This window comes from Mercenaria mercenaria, chromosome 13 (assembly GCF_021730395.1).
Source record: "Mercenaria mercenaria strain notata chromosome 13, MADL_Memer_1, whole genome shotgun sequence".
NCBI lineage: Eukaryota > Metazoa > Mollusca > Bivalvia > Venerida > Veneridae > Mercenaria > Mercenaria mercenaria.
The window spans coordinates 73,769,729-73,791,084 of record NC_069373.1 but is presented as its reverse complement, the minus strand read 5'-3'; the positions used below and the strand labels follow the sequence as shown (position 1 = coordinate 73,791,084).

The 21,356-nt window shown below is 33.9% G+C and overlaps 1 protein-coding gene across 1 annotated transcript in view; it reads left to right on the top strand.

Annotated features, from left to right (window-relative positions):
* The first annotated feature begins 3,677 nt into the window (after positions 1-3,677).
* LOC128548011 (S-adenosylhomocysteine hydrolase-like protein 1) overlaps positions 3,678-21,356 on the top strand; it is a 177,139-nt gene continuing 159,460 nt past the window's right edge. The window contains exon 1 of the mRNA XM_053522268.1: positions 3,678-3,828. Within this exon, the coding sequence (XP_053378243.1) occupies positions 3,733-3,828 (96 nt within the window). The 5' untranslated portion in view covers positions 3,678-3,732. The remainder of the gene's footprint in view (positions 3,829-21,356) is intronic.

Below are 21,356 nucleotides of genomic sequence, written 5' to 3'. Positions count from 1 at the left end.
ATACAAGAAGCAAATATATATATATAAAAAAACTTCTAAATAAATGAAAGTAAAATAAAAAGTAAAACACAAATAAGAAAAAAGCTAACAGCAGATAGCAAAATAAAAAGCATTTACGTGGTTAAAATATCGAGCAAATCTTAAATACCACTGTCAGAAGAAAGCACAAGAAGCAAGTCGCAATAAGAATGTTATGAGATCTAGTATTGTGTTGTAGAAATATATATCCGCTTTAGGTTAGTCATTTGCAGATAATTTAAGAGACAGGTTTTACTAAGTGGACAATTTTGGGTTATTTTGGTTTCTAAATTTAGTGTCCTGAAACCAATATAAACCAATTAAACGGCTAGCAAATTGCTATGTATTTGCAATATATTCGCTGTAGCCTCTGACATTATTCGGAATTATATTATTTCGTGGACAAGCATAGCGTGTTTGCGGAATTTTCAATTTAACAACCCCTTGTCCCCATAAGCAATAAACGGTTAGGCACCGGATAGGCACACCTTATGCATATACAGAGTGTAATACACAGTCAAAGCGTATCAACAAAATCTTCCTCAGTAACAAATGTATTACCTGTGTGTTGCTGTTTTACTTTGTAGTCACTATGTTTGATACCCTGAATTCATTTTGTGATATCATTTAATATATTTTGTGGTATCTTTAAATATAGTGTATGTAATGATGTCTCTAACATTATTTTAAAATATCATTAAATCCAAAAATGACTTGATGATAACATAACATGATTTAAAGATATCTCAAAAATAGAATATTAGAAACCTCTAAACATTGATATATTTTCTTATCGTTAATTCGATTAAATGGTATCATAATCTCATTTATTTATATCTGAAAAAGCATTTTCTTATACATTATGATATCAATAATTCATTTATCTCAAGATATGTATCATTTTATGACATCTTTAGTAGTTCTAATTACGGGTATCAATCTTTCGTACACAATAGTATCAATGTACTATATTTATTTATTTAATGATATCATAAAACTCCTATTTTAGAATATCCAAAAATCTTAGTTTATTTTTGGATATCAATAATTCATTTAATTAAAATATACAATTTAATTGAAGATATCTAAAATTCATTTTATGATATCATAAGATAGCTTTACGGTGAAAAAATCGATCAATTTTAGTGTGTTGATTTATTATAATTATTATATTATTATAATGATTTATTAAATTCATTTTGTGATATCAAATTTTCATCTATGGATATCATAAAAAGGATCGAAGATATCATTGAATTGAATTATGGATGTCATAAAATAAAACTGATTTTAATATCTCTTATAATCGATTACATATAGGTGTAAACCATTTTGTGACATATTCAAATACATTTAATTATATAGAGTAATTAATGATATCATAAAAAATGAATTTTCGAATAGCATAAATGAATAAATGATACCGCAAACAACCTACAAATTAAATTATCACTAAAGAAGTAACACTTTTTGAGAAAGTAAGGACTGCTACTTGTGCAGATATTACTTGCATTATTAACGAAGTTGCCTCCCGTATGTTTTCACTGTAGTTGGTCTTAAAACACCAAAACTTGTTTCCTTCTTCACACAGGGTATAAACTTTGGCAAGTTGTTGATGTCAAATCGGCTTTCTTCGCACAAAATATCTTTATAGGTAATTCAGTATTGTATATCGAATCAATAAACTGTAAAATGCTTCACCAGTTACGCGTATATGACTAGTACCTAAGTGCGTCAATACGATGAAAGTCCAGTGTTGCTGAGGGTGTTACCTTAGTCTAAAGATAGCTTGTTGGCCGTACTTGATCTTTCAGTCGCGTTCCAATGTTTCAATCAGTTGGTAACAATGTATCAAATTATTTTTTTCACTTTTCAGTTTTAGAGGAGTGGAGTTGAATTTTCATTCTTTTGTTGTAAAAAAAAACTGGCTTTTCTTTTTTCCGAATATGAATAACCGCCGTCACTTACATTTAAGTCATACTTGTAAAAGTATTTTCATGCGCTTGTGGTAATGATGTGTGTTTTTTATCTACTGTCGAATGTAATTATGGTACGTCCAGCTGATGTAAAAATTCAATAATATGTTATTGGATTTGATTAAAAGTACATGTATATATAATTACTTTAAGTTTTAAAGGAAGTCAGTCAGTGCAACAATGGTTGATTTGTTGACAAGTCATTCCAGTTTTCCAATGAAATGCATATTCCATATGTCCGTTTGGTGTTGTAGTCTTATTCAGAAAGATGTTTTGCTGCTCTCGACCTTTCCTCCAGACATGCCCAAAGAAAGATGTCGTTTAAATCTCACCATCTTCCTTTTCAAAGCTATGCCCAAATTTTAGGTCTTTCAATTAATCTGTTACAAATGCTAAAAGGTCTGGTGATGGTCGTACCTTTTCCGGGCATCCACTCGTTGTTATTCCAGTATAAAGTTGTAGAGCAAATGCTGTCACATCGTTTGCCTTGACACTAGACTGAGATTTTCTGTCAAGAAATTCGCGTCCGAAATTAAATAACAAAAACATTCAGTTAAGATCTCAAATCAGATACATATCATCTGAAAGAGCATGTCTTACTATACTGACAGCTGTTACCACTTCACGCACTTTAAGTCATGTGCAACTTTGCTTTAATTCCATAGAATCTACCATCAGAACGGTTGTACCTATCATTATCAACAGAATGCCATTTGTCAGCTTCAAAACTGTTGAACTTATAATTCAAACATGAAATCAGAAACTGTAACAGACCAATCAGACAGCTGCATTTTAGTATTCAAAGTCAATAGGTAAATATAGGTACAGCTGTCGCTGTGCAATAATAAAATAAAATTGATAATACTGATTTATAGTAAATTTGTTAATCAATAGAATTTTATCAATTGAAGTATGCAGGCTAACTTACTAAAATTTGATTTTAAAACATTAAATATCGAAGTATGAAATATCCGACATGTGTCACATATGTAGACGAAGTTTAAAAAATACATTCTCCTGTTTGATACTAAGTACCCGAATCACTCACTACTTTCATACCATTCTGGTACAGTTGCCATTTAATTACCAACCATACCTCTATACACAGTATGTTTTCAATTGGCTGTCCTAAAATAAAATGATCATACTGGTATAATGATGTTGATATCGTGTTGAATTTTAGAAATATTTCCTATGCGAAATCTGAATGAGACATTAATAGTGCATTTTTTATCTTATATTTATTTTTATATCAGTTATCCGTGAGATGACATACTTCTGTATTTGTGCACTGTATATACCCTGGTCGGCTACCAAACCAAATGTAACTAAGTCTACGCTGATCACAAGTAGTCCAAATATAAATACATGTAGTCCTAATCTTTCTTTCTTCCTTTCCTCTTTCCGTTTTATGAAATAAAGAACAGTTGGATTTAGTGGTGTTCAGCCTCTACGCAATAATTTAGTGTCATTAATTCTGATATATCTTAATATCTGGGACATTTGGTACTTTCATAGCTTTTTTCTGTTTTATTATTATTATTATTATTTATTTATTTATTTATTTTTTGAAATGGTAGTTCAATCGGATTTTATTTATGACAAGGAAGGAATTCATTTAGTGATGTAAAACCATATGAAATCGCTGGTGCTCCGTACAATTTGACCAATCAGCATTGCGATTGGTAATTGATCTCGTTGACGGAAATGTGTGTCACGTGATTTTCAACTAGACAAAATGTCGGATGCAGACGCATTGTTGTCACAGGCTCAGAGGCCAAATATTGGCCTAAAGTTTGAAAAGAAGTTATCTGACACAGAGAGATCAACTCGGGTAATGTTATTTATTAACAAAATTAATTTTCAACGACGAGTTTTAGCTGTATTTTGTTTACAATATCGAAATAACTTTCTTTCTTTGAATAAACCTCTGTCTGTGACCGCATGGTTTGAGTGTTACTGTTGGATGAGTGATGAACTTGCTGTACTGAATACAGTACCACTTACCTTCTTGAAAAAAAGATACAAAGAAACAATAGTTAATGTATAATTATTGAAGTCTGCTGTCACACACACTGTAAACAAAACAAAATAACAAATTAATATGTGTAGATTCTTGAGCAACATGTGTAGATTCTTGAGCAACATTACTACTAATGTAGGAAGTGTTTAGCCATCTGGTAATCAGAAAGCTGTCTCCATTCCGGCATATGGTAACTGGACATCAAACCTATCCTCAAAGGTTTTAATTATTTTATTTAATTGTAAACGGATGCATAACTTGATTTTCTATTCGCTATCTCCATAGTTTCTATATGATATTAAGTAGACTTAACTTTTTTTTGTGCGTGTGTGGGGGGGGGGGGGGGGGGCGCGTGGAGAGGGTAAGGGTTGCAAAGCCCTATAAAATAGCAGATAAGAAATAAGCCATCCTGATTAGTCAATTGAATTTGTTTTTTTTTTCTCACAAAAGTGGTCACCTAATAAAAACTTAAACAATATATTTACTAACATTTCAGATGTATCATGGAGGTAATATAGAGATGGAGTGCGGACGAAGGCACTTCAAAGGTACACTGTGCAGCACCGTGGCTTTGTTATCCTCTGATAAGTACCTGTCAATCAGTAGCAACTAGGTGTTAATCAGATATCATGTTGTTCCTTACGGAGTTAATCGCGTGAGACCCGATGAACAGCCAGAATAGTCCGATAATGGGATCGGGATGTTCCGATATTTTCCGTTTAGTAACTACCTGACACTTCAAATACACATTCTGACGTCGTTTTGGAAATATTGACATCGTGGCAATTGAAGTTGACGAAACACATGCATTTTCATGTCATCCACAGTCATGCAATTATAATTGATTTACATCGAATTTGTTCTTTTTGGAAAGACTTTATTGTAAGTGTTACTTATGGCAAATAATGATCACGAAAACTAAGATTTTGAAGGGATTTTCTTTTCCAATAAATTAATTCAAGTAACAAGGCTGTGGAGTGATTCTGACAGTGGCTGGCCATATTGTCCACGTGAACACCCGAACGATAGAGAAATGATTAATTGCGAACATGTAAAATGCGAATTTGAATGGTGGCAATATTCGTTTGCCAATTTGAAAGCTGAAACTTTACCGGAGAGTCCCTGGATATGTCCAGAATGTAGACAAGAAAGCTATGAATACGAACTTTCACTTTATAATAAATGAGATTATAATGTAATAATCCAATTTAGCTGTACAGAGCGTATATGGATATTAAATCATGTCCTGTCAATACGCTTGTACATTCTAGGCGAATAAGTGAAATGCAAGGCAAATATTTTTTAAAAAATCATGTGCATCTTTACAGGCACTGATCTCCAGATCGTACGACAAAATTGTAGAAAAATGTTCCACTTTTAACAGTGAGATTTTACACCAGCTTCAAATCTGCGAAATAAATAATCAAATAAATAAATAAATAGATATATAGATAAATACACGAAGAAGGCGTTTGGTAACTGAATAACTACTTAAATAAATAAAATTTAAGTTATATGAATGACTTACATAAACTTGTAATCAAGACCAATTATATAAAATATGCAGTCTAAAACATGGTCATTATTTAAAATGCTCACAACTGCTCACGTTTTTAATACCCAGTAAATGAAAATTTGATACCTTAATTTTAATTTAGCATGTCTACATTTTTTAGGAAATTTTAGGAAATCTAAAAGAATTTAGTTTAAAATGACTTAGTAAACTGTAAATGCTTACTTTAATGAGTCACTGTTATCTGAAGAGTTACAATATCACAGAAACGAATGCTTTACGAAGTAGTACATTTACTCTACCAATGAATCCCCAGCAGTGCGCATTGTTTGTATTAATTAGTTTCAAAATATGACACGTGCGCATATGTCACCAACAACTTCCATTTTGTTGAAATTTTGATGCATCTGCTGATTTACGATAAAACCGCGGTGCCGCACAGTGTGTTCAAAGGATTATGTTAATTACATGTGAAATGGTGATAATTAAGTGACTGTGGTGATATCTCTCGTAGGATTCTGAAAGGAGCTCAGCAAGGAGCAACATGTGGTATAATAAATAATTATCACCAATTATCTCGTCCGCACTCCATCTCTATATTACCTCCATGAATGTATATTAAAAGTAATTTTTTATCCAGGGATGGATCTAGGATTTTTGGTTTTGTAGTGGGGTCATGAAATTTTGCTGCATTTTAAGTTTAGTAAAAAACTCATGTATGATATTTAAGGAGACATGTTTTGCTCCTTATTACTAAGGAAGACGAAGTGAGCTGAAAAACTTCATTTGCATAGGAATTTTCCCCCTTTAATAATGATTGTATGACATGAGTACCTAGCAGACTGTTTGTGTTTATTGCATAGATTATTACCTAAGATGGTTGTAATTTATGAGATTTTTTAATGCTTCTTTCATAACACTATCTGACTATCGCCACTGTGATATTAGTTAAAATGAATGATGATGTGCATGGGAAGTGAGAACAATTATGCCTTAATATTTCCCCTTAATTCTTTTATTTCTGCTAAATTTCTAAAATGAACTGGTCCATCATTTAATTTTGTGCAGTACCATTTTCAAAGGGGTGTTTGCTGAAAATTTATTGACTGAATAGCGCACAGTGCAGACCAAGATCAGCCTGCACTTACGTGCAGGCTGATCTTGGTCTGCACTGGTCACAAAGGCAAAATTACTTGCTGCCAGCAGGCTAAAAGCTAAAGAGCAGACCCAGTACTAGTGAAACAAGCAGAAAATTTCCAGTATGCATAAGACTATCGCGTCCAGACCTTGTATTAAGAATTGTTATGAATAATTGTTAGAGAAGAGCATAAAAAACTTATGCTTGACCCCTCCCCTCTCAAAAAAAGTGATGACAAAATAGGAGTTGTTTACCAATTTATGAGTTAACTTTAACACCTAACTTCTGCGATAGGCATCTGGTATTTTTATTAAATCAGTTAAAATAATGGAGTTGTGTAATATTTAATTGTTCTTATGTCTTGCATAGTGTTTGTAGTCAGTACAAGCATCTTGCATAGTGTTTGTAGTCAGCACAAGCCGGAAGTTAATTTTGCCTAGTAAATTTTCTCAAAATTTCACAGAAATTCCTAGCTCTTCTTTTTTTTTTTTTGGAAAATTTACATGTGTTGGTCAGTCAGTAGACCATTTGGTTTCTGATCAATAACTACAATATGTAGAAAATGCTTGGTCTCACAATGGACAAACTTCAAAGGATGATTGCCTGTGATCAGTAGATGACCTCTGTTATTTTGGGGGTAAGTAAATCAAAAGTGAAGGTGACATTATCCTTTAGTCTGGAAAGGGTTTTTCTCAATAGCTAAAGAACACCTTGGTACGCAATTTTCAAAATGCATAGGATGATTGCATGTGGTCAGTAGATGACCTCTGTTGTTTTTGTGATAATAAAGGTCAAAGGCACAATGACAACCCCACAATAACTAAAGAACACCCAGGCATACAGACATCAAACTTCATAGGATGATTGTCTGCACATGGTCAGTAGATGAATGTTTTGGGGTTAGTAGGTCAAGGACACAGTAACCTTGAGATTGAAAGCGGTTTCCCCTCAAAAAGTAAAGAACACTTTGGCCTACTTTCTGAAAGTTCATAGGATGTCCATTTATTCATTCGTTTTATAATTTTACATGAGATAGTTACTTGATCACAAAAATTTCAAGAAGTGGGGTGATAAATCTTGCGCGCGTCATTAAATAAACTACTCAGACCAATAGAATTTCATGTCTTAAATGAAACCATTGAGAATAGCGGATAGAGAATTTAAAGGACTGATAAAGACATTAAAAGCAAATGCAGAAAAGATTTGCTGTCCTGGTCAATTTAATATTTTAATATCTATTAAAATAGTCTGCTTGTGGTCAGCAGATGACCCATACTATTTTGGGGGGTCAGTGGGTCAAAGGCCAAGGTCATGTTGACCTTGAGAGTGTAAATTGTTTCTGCTGAGTAACTTAAAAACCCTTGGACCTACTACCTTCAAGTTATAGAATGATTGCAAGTGATCAGTATCTGACCTATATTTTGGTGCGGAGAGTGGGGGTGGGGTCAGTAGGTGATGGTCACACTTACCTTGAGACTGAAAATGGTTTCTACTCAATAATTAAAGAATGTTTAGGCTTACAGTTCTCAAGCTTTCACAATAGATGACCCCTACTAGCTTGGGGATCAGTAGGTCAAAGGCGGAGGTCAGAGTGATATTGGGACTGGAAGTGGAACATGCCAGTTTGGAGGATATAATTATGTGTTTTACAGTCAGCTCACGTTTCTGATTCGGTTCCAACATTTCTTAGTTGCTGTAGCTTTTAATATGCATATTATGAATAAGTATTATGCGCAAACCATATAGCTTGTATTAGACATTCCACAGCTACTTCTTGGGTAAAGTCACATTGAAAAAAAAACTACTCTCCTAATTTGTTCTTTGCAATATTGATTAAACTGAGTTGTACTAAAGTCTTTAGCGAAGAAGTATCCCAGACAGGAATAATGTATACCTAGTGGACTTGAAAACAACTGCTGACTTCAGATTTAATTTATTTTATGGACATTTAGGGAGCACAAAGCAGGGAAGATAGGTTTCACTTATTTGTTTAGGTACAAGCAGACTAAGTCAACTGTTTCCTTTTCAAAAAAAATGCAGGTAAAGTCCAAAGTACTGATAATGTGATGAATATACTATGATTGGCACAAGCACAATCAATATAGATACAGGGTAATGACCAGTGTAAGTCACAGTATTAGTTTTTTCCTTTTTCCGCATTCTGGACTGCATTATTACTGCTGTTAGAAGCTACTGCTGATATATGATGCCAGTACTGTAAACATCAGTGGATAATGTGCACTCATGTATAAAATGTGCCCCCCACTCCCCCATCTGTCTCCTCTTTTTCAGCCTGTGTCATGGAAAAATTTATGCATGGGGGGGGGGATAAAAAAAAATAGAAATCTATAGTCTTAAGTCAAAGTTGAAATATTCATTTGTCTCTCAAAATATTATAAGCTATAGCTTTATTTAAGACCACAAAAAGGCACATATTGTCTTGCAGAAGTGACAGACGCTGCATGTATGTTGCACAGCATTTAAGAGGAGACTTGGCACTGGTAAATTGGAGCTGATTTTTTTCCCCGGTGTGATGCATAATTTAATTAACTAAATGGCCATGTACTGTTACATGTAATTGATTTTCTGTGATTCTAATGAGTTTTTAATTAAGATAACTCAATTCTTTTTTCTGAATGCATGTCTACAAGTACAGGATGTGAATAAAAAGCCTGTTTTTTTAGACAAGTTCATCAGACAGTTGTCCATCAAGTTAAGATATTTTCATGTTTGGAATGTCTTTCTTTCTTGGAAAGGTCAATTGAAATAACGGAGTGGTTTCTAAATCTGTTTAATTTTATGTACAATAGTGAGTTTTAGGACAAAACTAACGTAAAAACAAAAAACTTGGTGCTGAATTTGAGCACTAAATGTTACACAATTGTCATGCAGAACTTTTCTTGATATAAAGAGGATTTTATTTTTTGTATCTTTTCATATTAAATTGGTTTTAGTTGAACAACAAAATAAAATCCAACACTCTGCTGAGCATTTTATCAGTTTTATTCAACAAGTGTGAAAAGACATAATTGTAATACATTGTATTGTTTTTATCACATGTTAGTATTTCCTGGTGAAACATGAAAGTTTCATCTTTCTGTAAATATTTTGGACAAAGCCAATTTGACCAACGTTTCCAATATATAATACGACATTAATGTTGTAGCTTATATTACAATAGTGTAATACCAAAATGATGTTAAATGGCTAATTGTCACTCCCACAAGGTCTGATATGTGATAAATAGACATAATAAATGAGAAGTAAATTGTATGTCATACAAAAATGTAATTTTATCTGCTCATAATTAATTAACGTCTGTAATTATGTATTTATTGAAAGTGTCAATCAAACTTAACCCTTATCATGCTAGTCACAATTGATGCTGCCTTTGTGACCAGTGTAGATCATGATCAGCCTGCACATTCATGCAGTCTGATCATGATCTGCACTGTTCGCCATTCAGTCAGTATCTTTTTGGTAAGCACCCCTTTTAACAGTTACTGGTCCTGTCCAAATTGAAAGATGGATGAGTTCGTTGTAGAAATTTAGCAGGATAAGGGTTAACTTTAATTTGTTTAGTGTTACTCTATGAACTACAAAATGTACATACTTAGATATTTTTATCTTTGTTATTAGTCTCTGGTACCAGCATAATTACCAAAGTTTCTTCTCAAATGTATGATAAAGAAATCACTTGATGCCAATCACTGATGCCTTTCTTTTGCATTTTTTTTTATCTCAGCTGAAAATGCCAAGTTCAAGAACCGAAATACACTGTACAATTCGAAATATTTGTGAGGGATAAATTTTTGCAAATTTAAGTTTTTTGTATGTTTGCAAAATAAGTTATTGCAAGAACTAAGATTTTAATTGCTTATAATTAATACTGAAAAAGTTGATAATCTGCTGTATGTGGAAAATGTAGTACTGTACAGAATATGTTGGGAAACTAGTACATTAGTATTTATAAAAGTGTTACATAAGGGCAGTGCAAGTGTTGTTGTTGTTTTTTTTTTTGATGAATTGTTTCTGACCTTTAAATTAAATATGAAAGTTTTCATGATGAATTACCTAACATTTTATTGCAACAACTCTTTTGCCTATGCAATAAGCTGTTTTTAATAAAAATAAAGACAATAATATATTCAGCATTTTGTAGCTCACCTGGACCATGGGTTCAGAGTGAGCTATTACTACAGGGGATGATCCATTGTCTGTCGTCCACATTTTTACTTGTTACTGAACATCTTCTACTCTGAAACTACTGGTTTGAATTACATCAAACTTGGTCTGTAGCATCCTACTGGCCTAGTAAGGTCCACTCCCAAGTTTGTTCAAATTGGGGCACTGAGCTAAAAATAGACATGCCGTACCTTTAAACAACTTCTCGTCATGAACTGCTTCAGACTTGGTCTGTAGCATCATTGTAAGGCACTCTCCCATTTGTTTTCAAATGGGGCTATCAGGCCCATTTTAAGGGGCCATTACAGCTAGAAAGATCTTGAACATCTTTATGGATCTCTGTCAAACTAAGGCCACTATGGCCCTCTTGTTGAGTTGGCTATTTGAAATTTTGTAATATTATAGCAGAATATGTTGTCATTCTTTCCTTTGCGTTGGAGTCATTGTCCCTGCTAAATAGTTTTGCATGTAAGCTGGTTTCTTAGCAACTGCTGGTCTTCAACATTATGAATTTACTTGGGTCAGGGTCATTTTACTGTTGAGTTAAAAAGAAATTAATAGTGATTGTTCAATATCTGATTTAGGGATTAAAAGAATCAAATGAAATTTATGCTGTAGGAAACTTATATCTATACTAAAGCTGGATTGTACAATGATCTGTACATGATCTGTGGGGTCAAGGTCACTGTTGCTAACTAAGTTGCAATCAAAATACTGTTCAAAGTAAAATTTGGTCTATAGTACATTTTAGCTTATATTAAAATTAAGGTAAGGGTTACATACCGTATATACTCGCGTATAAGGCGCCCTCGCTTATAAGACGCATCCTGATATTGGACTATCGATCGGGGAGGTTTTGCACTGACCCTCGTATAAGACGCAGTCATATTTTTATACAGACTACATCAGAAATTTGCATTATTTTCCCCAACATTCTATGATTTGCAATAGAAAATGGACAATTTTATTGTAAAAATGCAGAATTTAAATGAATTAGTAACAGCGGAAAAAGGTTAAAGAAAGGCCGAAATTTTGACAATATTCGCCGATTTTATTTTAAAAGAACTTGCAGACTTGTTTTATATTATGTTAAATAAAATAAATTATTTTAAAATCAATTTCGTGCGTAAAAATGCAATGTAGTAACTTCAAAACGGCGAAATGACGTCTAGAAAACGGCGGAAAATTGACGATTTTCGCCGATTTTATTTTTGAAGGAACTTGAAAATCTGTTTCATATGTAGAATAATATAAAGTATTCTAAAATCCACTTTCATTGGTGATAATATGCACAAAATATCTCCGAAACGGGAGAAATTACGTCTAGAAATTTGACGATATTCGCCCATTTTACTCATAATGCTTAGAAACGCTGAATGTTCGGCCATGTTTCCATAACAGTAACACAGAATGTTTAGGAAAATAATGTATTTCTTGCAATTATTCGAGGATACGCAATTTTTAAATTGCTTTCAAAGGATCTCCAAAACATGTTTAGGATTTTTCATTCAAACATGCGCTGCATACAATGAGAAAATTAATGAGGATAAAATATCCTCACCAATTTTCCAAAGTAATTAACGCAAGTTCGAAAAAGCAAACAAACAAACAAAGCATATTACATATTTTAATTTTATGTGACATACGGTAACTACCGGGTAATAATGCATTAATTTATCACATATTTCAAACACACAAAATTAATCATATAATTTTAAAGCATGTGTGTACACATATTATTTGCAAACAAACTGACAGATAAGTTATCGACGCTTTAATCTTCAACAAAATTTTAACATCAAATTCATTTCATCAGTTTTTCATATCACATTTATTGCAAATTTAAATGACTTTAACACCACGAACAGTCATAAAATCAATGAATTTGATAACGTCATCACCGTTATTCACAGTTATTTTCATGCATCAAATCTTACATCACATCATCAAAACCCCTCAAATTCCTCATCATCGCTATCACCAAATAATTCCTCAAATTGTTCACTTGTAATGTTTTCATCATATATCCACTGATCATCACATTCATCATCACTGATATCATCTGTACCAGCATCCGTGGCTTCTTCGCGGTCGCGCACTAAGTCACTGAATAGTTCATCATCTTGTGTACCGTCCATTGAGTTCGAGATTCCACATTTGAGGAAGGATTTGATTACCATTTCACGGGGAATTTCATTCCACGAATCTATCACCCACTGGCACACTAATGCAAGATCTGGACGCTTAAGATTGCCAGCCTTCGTAAGCTGCTTTTCGCCATTAACCATCCATTCATTCCATTTGTTTCTCATGTTCACTTTAAACGGTTTGTTCAAACATACATCCAAAGGTTGTAACACAGAAGTACATCCTCCTGGGATCACACACTGATATGAGCGACGCGATTTCAATTTATTCTTCACTTTTTCAAGAAGATGAGCCCTAAACATGTCCCACACTAACAATGATTTATGATTCAACAAAGCGCCAGGACGTTGGAACCAAACTTCTTCAAGCCATTTCATAAGAACACATTCATCTACCCAACCTTTCTCCTGCACAAACACCACGATGTCAGACGGTAACTTTTCTTTCGGCATGGTTTTACGCTTAAACACTACTGCGGGTTTCAGCTTTGTTCCGTCGGCCAGACACGATAACACTACCGTAAAATGGGCTTTTTCACTGCCCGACGTTTTCACAGTTACTGCTTTAGTCCCTTTAATATCAACTGTTCGATTGCCCGGCATATCGAAGAACATCGGCGTTTCATCCATATTTCCTATAGCACCCAACTCAAAATCATGTCCCTTTCTCAAATCAATCACAAACTTATGGAAAGAGTCAACCTTATTGTCTAGATCTTTAGGCAATTTCTGCGCGATGTGTGTTTTCTGTCTCAATACCAGATCATGTCTTTTCATGAATCGCGAGCACCAACCACCTGAAGCTTTAAATTCTGTATATCCATTTTCCTTTGCAAGTTGTAACGCACGAAAACGGATCGTGGCACGTGTAACAATATATCCATTGTTGCGCGTATCTATAATCCAGTCTTTCAACTTTCCCTCAATATCATCATACGGCGATATCACAGTTCTCATTTTTTTCACAGATCTAGAATCAACGTTTAACATTTTGCTTTCTTTATTTCGCCAGTCTCTCACCATTTTTTCTGTCACACCGAATTCTCTTTCGGCAGCGCGGTTTGAATTTGCTTTTGCATATTCCACAACTTTAAGTTTAAATGTCACATCATAAGAATTCCTTTAGCGTTTCATTGTGTATTCCGGCGATTAAGAACTGACAATAACGTATCGATTGATTACTGATAAGATAGCAAAAAAGGTGGCGAGATTAGGATACATGTACTTTTATGGCAGTAAATCTGACACATTTGTCAATCAAATATGGATATGCCCACTTTGAAATGTTATCCAATCATATTCCAGTTCCGAGCAGCTAGACATCTCTACTGTACCTTCATTTGACTAGAGGGCAGAATTAAAATAATTGCAGCCGACTATTCTATGAAGTCGCCAATTAACATCAATCAGTGTTTATGATACATCTATTTCTATACACGTGTTTATTTAACAGTTTGCACCTTCAGATGATCTATAATGGGTGCGTTTTAACAGTTTACAATTGCAACAATTATAGGTACCGTATCATATGCAATTGGGGATAATTATCTTTTAATAACTCTCTGTTTGCGGGCGGTGAAAAAGTATTTTCTTTGCTCAATTATATCAGTCATTTCCAATTTAAGTAAAGCTAATTCGTCAGATTTTCTGAAAGAAATTTTGATTTTAAAAGAAAAAAAAATACATTTGTAAATGAAAAATACTTCAGATATTAAACTACCAAATCGTAAAGTAAGTAAATAATAGATCGTTATTGAGGACTGAAACACGTTGCGTGTCCGTTTAGATTTTAATACCGATATGCAATGGCTGACGAAAAACGTAAGTAGCGGGTTGCAGAATCGGAAAAAAATACATTTATAAATAAAATATACTTTCGATATTAATCTATCAAATCGTAAAATAGGTAAATAATAAATCTTTATAGCGGACCGAAATACGGTACGTGTCCGTAAAGTTTTTAGCACTGCTATGCGCAATGGCTGCCGAAAAAACGAAAGTACATGTCTGCAGACGCGGAAATGAGATGCCCTGAGCTGTAAACTCGGGACTTTTTAAAATTTTCACTTAATTTTCTTGTAGTATGCGCTTATAAGACGCATGCCCTTTTAGGAAACGAAGATATGATCCCCAAAACTGCGTCTTATACGCGAATATAGACGGTATATGACCAGTTGGGTCAATATAACTGATTCTTAAAATAGCAAAACACTGTCCACTCATTTCATGTAACATTTAAAACATAAAAAGTGAATGTTGCTGTCCACTCATTACATGTAACATTTAAAACATAAAAGGTGAATGTTGCTGTCCGCTCATTACATGTAACATTTAAAACATAAAAGGTGAATGTTGCTGTCCGTTCATTACATGTAACATTTAAAACATATAAAGTGAATGTTGTTGTCCACTCATTACATGTAACATTTAAAACATAAAAGGTGAATGTTGCTGTCCGCTCTTTACATGTAACATTTAAAACATAAAAAGAGAATGTTGCTGTCCTCCCATTACATGCAACTCAAATAAGGATATTTAAAGTGAATTGAACTGCTACTGAAGATGTAGGTAACTTGTATTGAGACATGTAACAGCTCTTATTTTGTAATGGGCATAGACAGCAGGGTATTGTTATGCATCATGATTTTGATGTGTATCTAGCAACAGATTCCCATTAGTAGTCATATTTGTGACAGTTTGCAAAACTACAAATCTGTAGGCTACAAGTTTTATTGAAAGAGGAGGGCAGGCAAGTATTCTCCACTACAATATGACATAAGAAAATACGATGGATGTCATTCAAATGTCCACAAATGTACCTGATTAATTTCAATGGACAGATGTCACCTACTTGCACAGTATTAATTTTGTTTTAGTTCAAAGTCTAAGAAATCTCAGGGTAGCTAACACTTAATTTTGCCACTCATTATATTCTAATCTGAATATTGCAAACTCATTATTCAACAGTAACATAGTGCGTGGAACAGAGTGCTGGGATAGACCATCTTACTCCTCATCCAAATGAAGCATGTTCAATTCCCAGCAAGAGTGGAAAATGACTAATTTGTTGGTTTGTTTGTTTTGAGTTTAATGCCATTTTTCAACAGTTTTTCAGTTATGTAATGGCAGGCTGTTAACCTAATCAGTTTTCCTGGATTATATACCAGCACAAACCTGTTCTCTGCAAGTAATTTACTCCAAGCTTCCTCATATGAATCGGAGGTGGTGGACAAATGATTTCAGACACAGTGCCTTTTATGCCTTTTATAAAATTGTCAAAGAGAACATATGCCTTGCTGAGGATTGAACTCATGACCTGCGATTCTTAGGTCTGAGCTTTCCTTATTGAGCTAGGCAGCCGGGCCAGGAAAAATGACTTCGGCCAAGGCCAGGTTTACAGGTACAACTACTTGTCAGAATCCAGTAAGGCCAAAAAAAAATATGCATGTTTCCTGTGACATGACAGAAAAAAATAGGGTAGGTAAGTCAATTTTTTTTTTTTAGGATAGAGCAGAATACGCATCTTCAAAGTAGTAGATTCCCTTATCTTTGCTTTTGCCTATTGTCTTATCAATACATATATGTCTGTACTAGATGGTAGATGGTATACACTTTAAATACACAGCTTTTTATGTACCCTTTGCAGGGTTCTCGGGAATGCTTAATTCTGCGTATTTGTATGCATACTTTTCGGAAAATGACGCCAGAATATTCCAACCGTGAGTCCTAAGGACGCGTAAAAATTGTCGGACGCATAGCTTACCGAGTACACAAAATAACTGCTTGACAATTAAAGGCGGAGTTTACGGTGGCTGCTTGGCGCTCTCGATCAATCAGAAATCATTGTTTTCCAATAATCGCATGGTAGATTGGGGTAGTACTGTTTATTACGTAATAGATTTAATCAACATGCGACAACACGCCTTTGATTGTGATAAGTGTGTTGGTCAATTAATGTACACAACACCCGGCTTACTTATGCTTTTTGCATTCGCCGCAAATTTAGATAAATGGATTAAATGAATAATGAAGAAGGTCAGTGTAACTGAACTAATTGTGATGTTTTTCGCAGCCGTTCCTGAATTATGATTTATAAATAATATCGCTTTGTTTCCACATTTTAATTGACCGAAAGATGTCGGCGTTTGAAATGTTTTTTGTATCGCATCCATTCAATCTGTCACGAATAAAATTTTGGGTATAATATTATCCAAATCACGAAGTTTGAACATTCTAATGTGATTATGTCGCAGTTAGCATCAGAAAAACTCGCGTGTTGAATCTACATATTGAAAGTGAAACTGAAAGTAGCCCTGGTAATGCTTACATGCCGGTTTAAATAAGCAGATGTACAAAATTATACATTTGTTTATTTGTAGCTGATTGGTATGACGTTTTAGAAGTATGTTGCAAAAATGCATACCGGTAATTATGTAGCCTAGTTTATGTCATTGATGAATCTGATAATGAGTGGTTTATTTTTTTATTTCACTTGAATAAATTAGACTTTGTTTTGAAATGTTATTCCTTCATCTTTTTACATGAATGGAATTTTATAAGGTAACAGTTGTTAATTAGTTGTTTCTTGGGAGCAGTAAACAAGATAAACTGAAATTAAAAAGTGAAAATAAAAGTAGGCCTGTTATGACATTTAGATTTACAGCAGTCTGAAAAAAAAGGTTTAAGATGAGTATCCACCCAAGGTCCCTTCCTCCCAATATCTTTAAATTATACAACTTTTCTGAGACCAGTCTGAAAGGTGCAGCTACTGATTCATCACTTTGTAATCAACATGTATTCATCACATTGAAGACCATTCTCTGTAAGTTATATAAACTACAACCTTCTTCAGAAGGCTACTACTTAATGTAACCACCGCAAAAATATAGGACTCCAATTTTTCATACTGGGACTCCAACTGTTTCCAGGAAGGGAGTCCTGGACTCCTACTTTGAAAATCCTAGCAAGAACCCTGCTTTGGCTTTTAGTCAGATTATTAAATACATGCCGTCAGAATATTTCGACAGATGCACCTTTACTTTTCCGTTGGTTCAAGCCTAGCTTAGAATCATGATTTTTTTATGTCAAGTTTAAGGCAGGTGTGTAAATTTTTTTTCACACCACTCACCCTGCAGGACTAGTAGCCACTAAAATCTACTCGCCCTTAGTGAACAGTCACTTGCCCTTATAATTGACATGTTTAATATTGTCACTTTTATGAAAGGAGTATTACACATGTACAATAAGTAAATTTCAAATGTAACACACAGTAGACAAATACTATTCTATTTCCTTTTTAAGGAGGCATATTTGTTCTTCTTAAATTTCCTTTTTACAGCAGACATTTTTCTTTTTCTTTCCTCTATTTTTGTCAGCAGCACCAGCCAGTTGCTCTCCAAAATAACTGCAGCGATAGCAATAAAAATTAAAGTCTATCCCCTACCTTATTTTCCTAAAGTGTTTGGACAGCATAAAATATTTAGTTATTTTCATTTTCTCAAGACTTATTTCCCAAAAAATAATTATTTTGAAAAGTGTCCCAAAAATTTAGACACAATAATCATCCACACACCCGTTGTGAAAGCGAAAAAAACCCAACAATTATCGGAAATTACTCTGTTTATAAGCTAATTAATTGGCCTTGTTTTCATCATTAATTAACACCCTCTAAAGAGCTAAAAGAAGTGTGTCAGTATCATGGCATCTGAAGTGGAGATCAAAGTGGTATAGTTGCCCGAGATTGTCATGGCATTACGTCATGTTTTCGCGCCATGTGAGACATCACTGTTTGATCGCACCGCCTCGCTTCTTTAAATTGTTGTGAAGAAATCAATTAAAAAGTTTCTTCTTTAACTTCTAAAAGTGAATGTGCAATATCACAAATGAACTGACAGGTAAATGTGTCAAACGATTATGCTGGATATCCTACTTCTGTGACCGATTTGCCCTCAAGGAATTTACATTATTGTTAGAGAAGAATATATTACAATGTGTCGTGTCAAAAAGTACATGTACAAAGATTAATTTACAACTTAATTAAAAACCACAACAACATCATACTGCTTTATTCTAAAGCCACATTTCTATTTACATTCACGAGGTCACGTAACCTATTCTGTTGTGCTAACAGAAATCTGTTTCGTTTTACTCCATGTATTTAAATTGCTGCCGCTTTTTCATTATTTAAGATTATTTAATTCTGTTTTTTATACTTTCTGGTCAAAAGTCTGAATTTTATGACCATATATTATGTATCATTTGTTCACTTTTAGAAAGAAATAAGTAAGATCGCGCTGTTTGAAATTTTATAAGTAATTATGTGAAAATTCGACCGTTTTTATAGAATTTTGCCTACATTTTTATCGATATCTTAGAATTCAAACTGTATTACTTCTCAAGCGGTATTGAAAATTTGAAGCGATTATATTAAAAAAATGAATGAACTACGCGTGTTTTTTGTGTACGTGTCGATAAACAAAAGTAACAGCGATGTAAATAGATATTATGATAGGTCGCACGTGCTCGTGGAATGGAAAATTACCGGCATGACGTTTTGATATCTTTACAATTTGCGGGTAAATTCCAGTCAATTCAGGTATTTTTTCGTGATTGGTAAAGTAACGACTTAAAAACCACTTGCCCGATCGGTCGAGTATACAGCGAAGTCCACTCGTCTTATCCAGACTTTAACTCGCAAATTAACGTACGATGAATGTGACTATAGAACTGTCAGATCCTTCCCAAGAAACTGCCTGTTGGCGGGTGGACTTGTTCAAAGAGTTCGGTGAATGTCCATCGATCCGGGAATGCGCCCATTTTTTTTTTTTACAAATGTTCCTAAATGAGAGCATATAATTTTTTTTCGTACCCCAAAATTTTCGTCCAAAAAAAGTTTAGGGTCGGGGGCTAAAATTAGGGTAGGTCGGGTCACCGGAACATACATTTTTTTTTTGGGCCTAAGCAAATGTAATTTAAGTCATTCAATTTTGTGGGTAAAAATTTCATGGTTTTCCTGAAACTACTTTTTCTTCTAGGATATGAATGCTTATAGGAACTTGCTTGTTTGTTGGGATTTAACTTTGTGGCTTGACAGAACTACGAAGTCCAAATCCACGAAATTTAGTCACACAAGAATACTATTGCAGGAATTAATTTTGTGAGAAATTTTAAAGTAAATAACGGGGCAAACTTTTTTTGTTTTTCATGAATGACATTGTCTACATACAAAGCTGAAAGTTTGGCTTATAAATAATTTTTAAACCTGTAAGAGAGTACAAATCTATTTATTTCATTGTTTTTCTAAAAAAAGTTTCTGTTTTATAGAGATTAAGAACATTATTGCATATACAGACATATACTTATCCTCGAGGTATCTATAAAAGAACTGTGCATTACAAAATGTTCTATCAAAATCTGCCATTAGTTCTAGTTATTTTTATGAAATCCCCCATTATCCTGTAATGGTTCAGGAGAAAGCCAGTCAAAATTTATTACCTCGCTTGTATTGTTGATAACCCATTAGGGATTTATTGTTATGGATTTTTAGCAATGTTAATAGTTATGCCATATGTAATATGTGATAAATGTTCTTTAGCACAACCTGATTGAATAAGCTGAAGAAATTGCTAGTTTTTGTATGTCCGAGAGCATATTCTAATATATGGCCTGGCCTGGTCTGGCTCAGTGAGCTAAATTTGCGACCAGGCCATGCAGATTTTAGAAAATGATGTACACGTCTTAGAAAAATCCAGGTCAGTTGGAAGATGAAGCCAGGTTGGTTGTTCTAACTGCTTGAAAAGAGTTTTGGAAGGGCACATTGAGCCATTGGCATGTTTCATAAACTGTGTTTGTTTTACTTAAAATCTTAATAATAATTAAAAACTAAAGATTTTCAGAACTGTTGGGTGTAGGTATTAGAAGTTCAAGGGTTTCGTTTAACACAATTTCTTATACAGTTCAGCTATTGAAGACATGTCCGGTTTTGTTAAGTTGATTACAGCTTTAAGAATAACCTCCGCTTTCACATGATTTTCTATTTTTGATAGTACAGAAAAAAATTCCATTCAGTAGAAAGAAGGCCAACACCTTGAAAATTTTATAGAGAGAAGAACATTAAATACTACTCTGGTGTTTAAAATTCCTTTTAAAGTGATGTTAATATTAATTAATTAATTAAACATTAGCATGCACATTTTCAGTGCTTTGTAATACGGTACATAAGATTTTTTTTAATCCCCCGCAACAAGTGGTGGGGGGGTCTACCTTCCATCCGTCCTTCCTTCCATCCGTAACACTCGTATCCGCTTTATATCTCCTAAACCCCTTGAAGGATTTTCATGAAACTTGGGTCAAATGA